Source organism: Manacus candei, unplaced genomic scaffold, assembly GCF_025592945.1.
Source record: "Manacus candei isolate 608988 ecotype Guabito, Panama unplaced genomic scaffold, ASM2559294v1 h1tg000293l, whole genome shotgun sequence".
Lineage (NCBI taxonomy): Eukaryota > Metazoa > Chordata > Aves > Passeriformes > Pipridae > Manacus > Manacus candei.
Genome location: NW_026138341.1, coordinates 36882 through 47108, shown reverse-complemented (window position 1 = coordinate 47108; position 10227 = coordinate 36882). Strand labels below are relative to the sequence as shown.

At 66.1% G+C, this 10227-nt stretch overlaps 2 protein-coding genes across 7 annotated transcripts; both read right to left on the bottom strand.

Moving 5' to 3' along the window:
• Positions 1-489: 489 nt before the first annotated feature.
• LOC127464916 (beta-1,3-galactosyltransferase 5-like) lies at positions 490-4846 on the bottom strand. 6 transcript variants are annotated; one of them, XM_051775377.1, is made up of 3 exons: positions 4542-4649; positions 4435-4458; positions 490-2436 (listed from the first exon to the last, which is right to left on the bottom strand). In XM_051775377.1, the coding sequence occupies exon 3, from the start codon at positions 2427-2429 to the stop codon at positions 1431-1433; it is 999 nt and encodes a 332-aa protein (XP_051631337.1). In that variant the 5' UTR covers positions 2430-2436; positions 4435-4458; positions 4542-4649; the 3' UTR covers positions 490-1430. The 6 variants fall into 6 exon arrangements, with proteins under 6 accessions (XP_051631337.1, XP_051631343.1, XP_051631342.1 ...); XM_051775383.1 differs by lacking the exons at positions 4435-4458; positions 4542-4649 and adding an exon at positions 4772-4846; XM_051775382.1 differs by lacking the exons at positions 4435-4458; positions 4542-4649 and adding an exon at positions 4723-4816.
• A 770-nt stretch (positions 4847-5616) lies between these two features.
• QTRT1 (queuine tRNA-ribosyltransferase catalytic subunit 1) lies at positions 5617-10145 on the bottom strand. Its single transcript, XM_051775375.1, has 10 exons — positions 9306-10145; positions 9127-9195; positions 8798-8936; positions 7932-8010; positions 7738-7853; positions 6777-6915; positions 6588-6663; positions 6353-6462; positions 6178-6262; positions 5617-6082 (listed from the first exon to the last, which is right to left on the bottom strand). The coding sequence occupies exons 1-10, from the start codon at positions 9543-9545 to the stop codon at positions 5930-5932; spliced, it is 1206 nt and encodes a 401-aa protein (XP_051631335.1). The 5' UTR covers positions 9546-10145; the 3' UTR covers positions 5617-5929.
• Between the last annotated feature and the right edge of the window lie 82 nt (positions 10146-10227).

Sequence of the window (10227 nt, the reverse complement as noted above, 5' to 3'; positions counted from 1 at the left end):
AAAACCCCCAAATTGAAAAGATTTGTCCTTAAAACCCCCTGAATTCAGGATGATCTCTAAAAAAAACAAAATTCAGAGGATTTATCTCTTAAAAACCCTCAAATTCAGAGGATTTGTCCCTTAAAAAAAAAAAACTGAATTCAGGATGGTCTTCTCTATAAAAACCAAAATTCAGAGGATTCTCCTAAAATCCTCCCCCAAATTCAGAGGATTCATCTCCTAAAAATCCCTGGGGCCAAACAGGGGCTGTTCCAGTCCTGGCCTCCGTGTCCAGTGCCAACACCAGGAACGCCTCCTGGAACGAGGCACGTCCTGGCAAACAGCAGGAATGCTGCCTGGGATAAAATACATCCTGGAAAACACCAGGAATGCTGCCTGGGACGAAACCTGTCCTGGCAAACACCGGGAATGCTGCCTGGGACAAGGTACATCGTGGCAAACACCAGGAATGCTGCCTGGGATAAAATACATCGTGGCAAACACCAGGAATGCTGCCTGGGATAAGATACATCCTGGCAAACACCAGGAATGCTGCCTGGGATAAAATACATCCTGGGAAACACCAGGAATGCTGCCTGGGATAAAATACATCCTGGCAAACACCAGGAATGCTGCCTGGGACAAGGTACATCCTGGGAAACACCAGGAAGGCTGCCTGGGATAAAATACATCCTGGAAAACACCAGGAAGGCTGCCTGGGACAAGGAATGTCCTGGCAAACACCAGGAATGCTGGCTGGAATGAGGCCTGTCCTGGCAAACACCGGGAATGCCGCCTGGAACCCTTCCCAGCCCGGATCCAGGACCGGCCGAGGCTCCGGGTGGTTCCAGCCCTTTTATTGCAGACATTGGCTATAAATTAACAGGACAGATCCCGGCCCTGACCGAGCCATAGGAACAGTTCAGCGGCTGCTCCGGAGCCGGGACCAGGCACAGTCCGTGGTGGTGACACCGGCGGTTCCCGGCGCTGCCGGCACATCCCGGGGACAGTCGGTGGAAGGGGACACTGGTGGATCCCGGTGACACCGCTGGCTCCTGCCAGTTCCCAGTGGCACCAATGGTTCCCAGTGACCCCGGCAGTTCCCAGTGCCACCGGTGGATCCCAGTGCCACCAAGGGAAGCCAGTGACTCCAGCAGTTCCCAGTGCCACCAGCATTTCCCAGTGCCACCGGTGGATCCCAGTGCCACCAAGGGAAGCCAGTGACTCCAGCAGTTCCCAGTGCCACTGACATTTCCCAGTGCCACCAGCAGTTCCCAGTGCCACCAGCAGTTCCCAGTGTCACCAGCATTTCCTGGTGACCCCAGCAGTTCCCAGTGCTACCGGCAGTTCCCAGTACCACCAGTGTTTCCTGGTGACCCCAGCAGTTCCCAGCACCACCAGCAGTTCCCAGTGCCACCGGGGTTTCCCGGCGCCGCCGGCAGCTCCCGTCCCTACGGACACTCCACGGGGGCGTCCCTGAAGTGCGGCCAGACCTGGAGCAGGTCCTGCGGGGCGTAGTGGTGCACCATGACGAGGCGGGAGAAGCGGCACTTGTCGTAGGGCAGGCGGTACATGGTGAAGGCGCCGGGGGGCCCGTCGCGGACGCGCAGCCCCAGCGCGTGCAGGCACAGCCCCACGAAGGCGTCCTCCATGTTGATGGGCGGCACCGTCTGCGCCACGGCGAAGACCCGCAGCGCCACGTCCCTCGAGAGCACGTAGCCGGGCCCGCCGCAGTAGGGCGGGTAGGTGTCGTTGGGGTACACCTCGCGCGGCACGAACCACTTGTAGGCGGGGCTGCGCAGCGGGCCCGTGTTGCGGTACACGTAGCCCGTCACGAAGCCGCGCTTGGGCGGCAGCAGCAGCCGCCGCACCAGGAAGTCCAGGTTGAGGAAGACGTCGGTGTCGGCCTTCATGACGTAGGTGGCGTTGGGGCAGAAGCGGCTCACCCACTCCAGCCCCATGAGCGTCTTCAGCGTCAGGTTGTTGTAGGTGTCCAGGAAGTCCTGCTGCAGGAGGTCGCCGTGCAGCTCGTCCTCCTCGCGCAGCACCGGCCGCAGCTCGGCGTCGAAGGCGGGGTGCACGCCCAGCAGGAAGAGCCGCAGCAGCGGCGCGCCCGGCACCGAGCTCTCGTTGCCCCACGTGCGGCGCACGGCGTCCCGCGCCGCGAAGTCCGCCGGCGCCGAGGCCACCAGCAGCACCAGGAGCGGCACCCGCGCCCGGCACTTGTCGGGGTGGTTGAGCAGGAAGCGGTAGGGGTGCGGGTACGGCGGCTGCAGCGGGTGCCGCGCGGGGGCCGTGCCGTTGCGGGCCGGGGGCCGGGGGGTCGGGCCGGGGGTCACCGGGCTGGGCTGGGTGGGCAGGTGCTGCCGCTGCTGCTCCCGCAGCGCCAGCAGTGCCAGTGCCAGCGCCGCCGGCAGCAGCAGCAGGCGGGAGATCGGCACGGGCTTCATGGGGCACCTGCGGGAGGGAGGAGGGGGCATCGGGGCGGGCACGGCACCGGGGCGGGGCTGGCACATCGGTCCCGCTGGTGGCCGAGTCACACCGGCACCCTGATCCTGTCAGCACCCAAATCACACCAGCACCCTGATCCCCAGATCACACCAGCACCCAAATCCTGCTGGCACCCAAATCACACCAGCACCCAAATCTCACCAGCACCCTGATCCCCAGATCACACCAGCACCCAAATCCTGCTGGCACCCAAATCACACCAGCACCCAAATCACACCAGCACCCAAATCACACCGGCACCCAAATCCTGCTGGCACCCAAATCACACCAGCACCCAAATCACACCAGCACCCAAATCACACCAGCACCCACCCTGATCCTGTCAGCACCCAAATCACACTGGAACTCTGATCCCTCCCACTGGGTGGGCACCCCAATCCCGTGGCACCCAAATCCCCCTGGCTGGGCACCCCCCCAGGGCCTCGCTGGCCCCCGGCCCCACTCCCACAGTGCCCACCTGGTGCACCCAGACCCCCCTCCCACAGCACCCAGACCCCTCCCACAGCACCCAGACCCCTCCCACAGCACCCAGACCCTTCCCACAGCACCCAGACCCTTCCTACAGCACCCAGACCCCCCTCCCACAGCACCCAGACCCTTCCCACAGCACCCAGACCCCTCCCACAGCACCCAGACCCCCCTCCCAGAGCACCCAGACCTTTCCCACAGCACCCAGACCCTTCCCACAGCACCCAGACCCCCCTCCCAGAGCACCCAGACCCCCCCACAGTGCCCACCCCCCACTTGCTGGGCACCCAAGCCCCCCCCTCTCTCCTCACCCACCCTCTCCCCCTGCCCACCACCCCCTCCCGCAGTGTAGGGGTTCCCTGGGTGACCCTCCCCTCTTCCCCCCACCCCCTCCCGCAGTGTGGGGGGTCCCTGGGTGACCCTCCCCTCTCCCCCCCCCACCCTCTCCCGCAGTGTGGGGGGTCCCTGGGTGACCCCCCTCCCCTCCCCTGTTCCAGGGTTCCCCCTCTCCCCCCCCCCTCCCACAGTGTGGGGGGTCCCTGGGTGACCCCCCCTCTCCCCCCCCCCGCAGTATGGGGGGGTCCCTGGGTGACCCCCCCTCCCCTCCCCTGTTCCCCCCTCTCCCCCCCTCCCTCTCCAGGCCCTGATAAGGCACCGCCGGCCGTGATAAGGGCGGGAGGCACCGCTGGGGCCCGGCCAGTTCCACCAGTCAAACCAGTTGGGGGGTCTCAGGGGAGCCACGGGGGTCCCGGGGCTGAGTCCAGCTCTGCCCAGTTCTCCCAGTTCACCCCAGGGCTTTTCCAGTTCATCCCTCTGGTTTTGCCACACAGCCTTTGCCCAGTCCTTCCCAGTTTGCCCAGGTGCAGAGTTCAGCCTTGCCCAGTCCTTCCCAGTTTGCCCAGGTGCAGAGTTCAGCCTTGCCCAGTCCTTCCCAGTTTGCCCAGGTGCAGAGTTCAGCCTTGCCCAGTCCTTCCCAGTTTGCCCAGGTGCAGAGTTCAGCCTTGCCCAGTCCTTCCCAGTTTCCTCAGCCTTTTGCAGTCGCTCCCAGTCAATTCCCAGAGCTGCCCACACCCTTTCCCAGTAACTTCCACTGTCTCCCAGTTAATTCCAGGAGCTGCCCACACCCTTTCCCAGTTACTCCCAGTGTCTCCCAGTTAATTCCAGGAGCTGTCCATTCCCTTTCCCACTTACTCCCAGTGTCTCCCAGTTAATTCCAGGAGCTGCCCATAGCCTTCCCAGTCACTCCCAGTGTCTCTCAATTCCAGGAGCTGCCCATTCCCTTTCCCAGTCACTCCCAGTGTCTCCCAGTTAATTCCAGGAGCTGCCCACAGCCTTTCCCAGTTACTCCCAGTGTCTCCCAGTTAACCCCAGGTGCTGCTTCAGCCCATCCCAGTGTGTCCCAGTGTGTCCCAGTCTCCATTCCAGGTGCTGCTCCCACCCTTTCCCAGTCACTCCCAGTGTGTCCCGGTCACTCACAGCAAGTCCCAGTGGCTCCCAGTGTCTCCCAGTTAACCCCAGGAGCTGCTCTCACCCTTTCCCAGTGTGTCCCAGTGTGTCCCAGTCACTCACAGCAAGTCCCAGTGGCTCCCAGCCCTTCCCAGTGGCTCCCAGTATCCCGGCCCGGGTGGCACTGGCTCAGTGGCCGCGGTGGCCGGCGGCGGTGGCAGAAATCAGCGGGCACAGGTGACGCACGTGCCACGCCCGGCCCTGACCCCACCCCCAAAACCCCCCTCGGTCCCTCTTCCCGCTCGCCGGGGACCCCACCCCTTCCAATCCCTCCTCAAACTTCCTCCTGCGGCCGCGCCGGTGTCACCTCGCAGCCGGTGTCACCTCGCACGTGTCACCGCGCCGGTGTCACCAAGGCCACGCCGGTGCCACCACGCAGGTGTCACCACAGGTGTCACCACAGGTGTCACCACACGGGTGTCACCACACGGGTGTCACCATGGCCACACCGCTGTCACTGTGGCCGTGCGGGTGTCACGTTGTCACCCCGGCCCTGCCAACGGGGTGACCCCCAACCCGATGAAAACAGGGGTGGTGGGTGCAGGAAGGGGGGGCTGGTCCAGCCCCCTGAGCCCCATATGGACCCCCCCGACCCCCATATGGACCCCCCTGTCCAAGGGCTGAGCCCCCCTGGATCCACCTCCCAGGGGATCCACCTCCCAAGGGATCCACATCCCAAGGGATCCACCTCCCCAGGGACCCCCAGCACAGCCCCCCCCCCAAGTCTCCAGACCCTCAAGGGGCCCCCCCTGTGCCCCCCCAACGCTGAGGGGGGTCCTGGTCCATCCCTGTCACCTCCCAGCACATCCAAAGGGTCACCGTGGGAATGGGAATGTCCCTGTTGGGAATCCCCCCCCCCCCATTCCCTCCCACAGCCCCGGGACCCCCGAGGGTCCCCCCAGTCACCTCCTCTTCTCCCCCCCCAACATTCTGGAGTTCCCAAAATGTGTCCCCCAGACCCATTTGGGCCCCCCTGACCCATTTGGGCCCCCCAGACCCACCTGGGTCCCTCAGCCCCACTCGGAGCCACACGAGCTGTTCCCCCCAGGGAAGGCTTTATTTCCCCCCCCTCCCTTAAAAAACCCCAAAGCAGTAAAAAAACCACATAAAAAGTATAAAAATACAGGGGGGGAACACACACAAAATAGGGGGGGGAGGGGGGGGCCTCCTGGGAACTGGGGGGCATGGGGGGGGGTCTGGGGGTTCCCCAGGGATTGGGGACCACGGGGGGGGGGTCTGGGAGTCCCCCCCGGGATTGGGGGGCACAGGGGGGCACTGAGTGTCCCCCCAGGGATTGGGGGCACAGGGGGTCACTGAGTGTCCCCCCTGGGATTGGGGGCCATGGGAGGGGTCTGGGGATCCCTCCAGGGACTGGGGGGCACAGGGAGTGGTCTGGGGGTCCCCCCTGGGATTGGGGGGCACAGGGGAAGCTGGGGGGGTCCCCCTGGGATTGGGAGGGGTCCTGTCAGTCCAGGGTGATGCCCACAGAGGCCAGAGCCTCCCTCACCCAGGCGGGGGCCCCCCCCCGCCCCCCGTACATGGTGTCCATGAACTCCCGCACGAACTCCGGGAAGCGCTGCCGCAGGATGCTCTCCCGGATGGAGCCCATCAGCTTCATCTGCCAGCGAAAGGGGGGGCCAGGGGAGGGCGTCAGAGGGGGGGTGAGACCCCCCAGAGACCCCCCCCCCTCACCCCAAACCCCCCCGGCCCCACCTGGTAGGCGACGTTGTGCAGGGTGAGCAGATGCAGCGCGGCCGTCTCGGAGCGGAGCAGCGCGTGCAGGTAGGCCCGGCTGTGCCTGGGGGGGGGGGGGGCACCGAGGGGGGTCAGACCCCCCTAGACCCCTTAAACACCCCCCCCGGACCCTCCTTGGACCCCCCCAGCCCACCTCTGGCACGTGGGGCAGGCGCAGTCCTCGTCGATGGGGCGGAAATCTTTGGCGAACTGTTGGTTCTTGAGCTGCAGGGACCCCCAGGGCACCAGGGCGGAGCCGAAACGCTGCCGGGGGGCACGGGGAGGGGGGGTCAAGGGGGTCCCTCGGGAGGGGAGGGGCACGGGGGTCCCCTAACCCCCCCCCAGAGCCCCCCTGGGGTCCCCTAACCCCCCCCCCCGAGCCCCCTTACCGCGGTGCGGGTGGGGAACACGCAGTCGAACATGTCACAGCCCAGCGCGACACAAACCACCAGGTCGGTGGCGTAGCTGGAGGGGGGGGGGGAAATCATGGACAGGGGGTGATTCAGGGGGTCTCCCCCGCCCCGGGGGGGTCAGGGGCAGGTGGCAGGAGTGACCCCCACCCCCCCGGAGTCACTCACCCGACGCCCATGAGGTAACGGGGCTTGTCCCGGGGCAGGCGCTCGGCGCTGAACTTCACCGCGCGCCAGAACCGCCCCTTGTCCTCGCCCCCGCTCAGGCCCCCGATGGCAAAGCCCGGCACGTCCCGCTGGGTCATGGCTGGGGATGGGGGGGGGGGGGGCTGTGAGACCCCCATGGACCCCCCTGAGCGCCTCTGGGCCACCCTGAGCCCCCCCAGACTGCCCTGAACACCCAAAACCCTCTTGAACCCCCCAAACCCTTCTGAACCCCCTATACCCTCCTGAGCCCCCCCAGACTGCCCTGAAGCCCCCAAACCCTCCTGAACCCCCCCCAGACTGTCCTGAAGCCCCCCGGACTGCCCTGAACCCCCCAAACCCTCCTGAACCCCCTATACCCTCCTGAGCCCCCCCGGACTGCCCTGAACACCCAAAACCCCCCTGAGCCCCCCCAGACTGCCCTGAGCCCCCTAAACCCTCCTGAGCCCCCCCCCCCCCCGACTGTCCTGAACCCCCCTGGACTGCCCTGAGCCCCCTAAACCCTCCTGCGACTCCCTGGACTGCCCTGAACCCCCCAAACCCTCCTGAGCCCCCCCTGACTGTCCTGAACCCCCCTGGACTGCCCTGAGCACCCTAAACCCTTCTGAACCCCCTTGGACTGTCCTGAACTCCCCCCCGGATCCCCCTGAACCCCCCCCAGATCCCTCTGAACCCCTCTGGATCCCCCTGAACCCCCCCCAGATCCCTCTGAACCCCCCTGGACCCCCCTGAACCCTCCCCCAGATCCCTCTGAACCCCCCTGAACCCCCCTGAACCTCCCCAGGACCCCCGAACCTCCTGCAGACACCCCGGAGCCCCCCCCGGACCCACCCCCTGCCAGGGATGGGGTGAGAACAAGGAGAGTGAGGAAGGTGGGGGGGTGAGGATGATCTGAGGCTGATGGTGGTGCCGAGGAAGGCCCCACCTTGGATGCAGCGCTGGCGCAGGGTGGGCTCCAGCCCCCCCTGGATGATGGCGAAGAGCAGCTGCTCCCCCGGGCGCGCGTGAGCGGCCACGCAGCGATCGAGCCACCGCACGGACCTGGGGGGGCACGGGGGACAGGGGGGGTCAGGCGGGGTCCCTGGGGGGGTCCTGGGGGGGTCCTGGGGGGGTCCCAACCTGTCCATGGCCTCCTCCACCCGCGGCCCCGTCGTGGTGCTGCTCACGACGTCGTCCAACTGCATCACGATATCGGCGCCTGGGGGGGGGCACGGGGGGGTTAGAGGGGGCCTGGGACCCCCCCTTTGGGTTTTGGGAACCCTCCTTTGGATTTGGGGGGGTCAGGGCCCTGGAGGGGGGTGTTAGGGGTGTGCTGGGACAGCTCCCCTTTGGATTTGGGGGTTCAGGAACCCAGGGGGAGGTTGGGGGTGTCCTGGGACACACCCACACCTTGGATTTTGGGCCCTCCCCTCCTTGGATTTGGGGGGTCAGGAGAGGACAAGGAGGGGTTGGGGGTGTTCTGGGAAACCCCCTTGGATTTTGGGCCCTCCCCTCCTCGGATTTGGGGGGGTCAAGGGGGGGCAAGGAGGGGTTGGGGGTGTTCTGGGAAACCCCCTTGGATTTTGGGTCCTCCCCCTTGGATTTGGGGGGTCAGGGGGGACAAGGAGGGGTTGGGGGTATTCTGGGAAACCCCCTTGGATTTTGGGCCCTCCCCTCCTCGGATTTTGGGGGGTCAAGGGGGGGCAAGGAGGGGTTGGGGGTGTCCTGGGACACACCCCCCTTGGATTTTGGGCCCTTCCCTCCTTGGATTTGGGGGGTCAGGAGAGGACAAGGAGGGGTTGGGGGTGTTCTGGGAAACCCCCTTGGATTTTGGGCCCTCCCCTCCTTGGATTTGGGGGGGTCAAGGGGGACAAGGAGGGGTTGGGGATGTCCTGGGACACCCCTCTTGAATTTTGGGACCCCTCCCTTGGATTTGGGGGTTCAGGGCCCTAGGGGGGATCCAAGGGGGGACTGTGGGTGTCCTGGGATCCCCCCCCCCAGCTCACCCAGGGCGTTCTGGATCTCGATGGATTTCTCCGGGCTCAGCAGGATCTCGTCCCCCCCGTGGGGGGGTCGGAACAGAACCCCCTCCTCCGACACCTCCGACAGCTTCGCCAGGGACACCATCTGGAACCCCCCGCTGTCCTGGGGGGGACACACACCCAAAATTGGGGATGGGGGGGGCACAGAAACCCTCCCTCAGCCCCGTTATTTGGGGGGGGGGAGACCCAAAATTGGAAGGGGGGGGTCAGGGAGCCCCTGGGGTTGGGGGGTGAGGGTTGGGGGTCCCGAGGGTGTCCCCCCCCAAGGAGGGGGGTTCCCACCCCCCCCTCACCGTCAGCAGGTTGTGGGGCCAGTCCATGAATCCGTGGAGGCCCCCGGAACGCCGGATCAGCTCCGGGCCCTGTGGGGGGAAAAGGGGTCACCTGGAGCTTGGGAATCACGTCAGGGAGTGGTCTGGGAACGGCCCCCCCCCCCCTCCAGCCCCCCTTTGCCTCCCCCGTCGCCGCTCACCGGCCTCGTGCCCAGGTGGAAGGTGTTGCCGAGGCAGATGCGGCAGCCCAGCGCCGCCAGCTGCGCGGCCGTGAGGCCCTTGGCGGTGCCGCGGGTGCCCACGGGCATGAAGACGGGGCAGGGCACGGTCCCCCGCGGCAGCCGCAGCTCCCCGGCCCGGGCGCGGCTTCGCCCGCACTCGGCCACGACCCGAAGCACCGGGAGCGGCCCCGGCCCGGCGCCCGCCATGGGCGCCGCCATCTTGGGCTCACCGGCCGGAAGTGCCGCAGGAAGTGGCCGTTACCGGGGCAACGCGGGCGCCATGTTGGGCCCTGTTGTGAGGGTCCAACCCCAGAGACACTTCCCCCTCACCCCGGCCTGCAAACAGCAGGAATGGGCTCTGCTGCCCTCACCGGGGCGGCCTCTCGGGATAAGTGGAGGGGACTGGGCCCCAGGGCTTCGCCTCGGGAGTGTCGCTCTTTGTGCGCGTATAATCGTCCCAGGGACGTGCCCGGGGAGGGCGGAAAGCGCCTCATCAGCTAATCAGTGGGAAGAACTTGCTGATTGACATTTGACTGGCGAATCGCGAGAGACTTTTCCTCTTCTCCGCCTTCGGGTTGGTCATCCCGGTTAGAGTGGCGGTCGTGCTGTCTAATGGGAGAGAGGGCGGGGTGAAGAGAGGTGGGCGGGCTCCTCCGCGTGTCCTGAGCGGTGATTGGCTCGCGCTTCTGAGCGGCTGCCCTTTCCACTAATGAAACAGCAGAACCGCCGCAGCGAGGCGGGACTACACCGCTAGTCCCCTCAGCTGACGCGGCTCCCATTGGCTGGGAATCATGAGCGACGTGGCGCGCGTCCAATAAAGAAAGGGCTGGCACTTCTCCACCCGCCCTCCGAGATGATTGGCAGCGCGCCGCCCCACTCAGCTCGGCGCGCCTGCTTGACG

Coding starts and splice junctions, on each gene's coding strand:
- QTRT1 (XM_051775375.1), bottom strand. CDS start 9,545: ATGGCGGCGCCCATGGCGGGCGCCGGGCCGGGGCCGCTCCCGGTGCTT. Junction 7,854..7,931: donor GTGGAGGAGGCCATGGACAG/GTTGGGACCCCC, acceptor GTGCCCCCCCAG/GTCCGTGCGGTGGCTCGATC. Junction 6,463..6,587: donor TGTTCCCCACCCGCACCGCG/GTAAGGGGGCTC, acceptor GCCCCCCGGCAG/CGTTTCGGCTCCGCCCTGGT.
- LOC127464916 (XM_051775383.1), bottom strand. CDS start 2,429: ATGAAGCCCGTGCCGATCTCCCGCCTGCTGCTGCTGCCGGCGGCGCTG.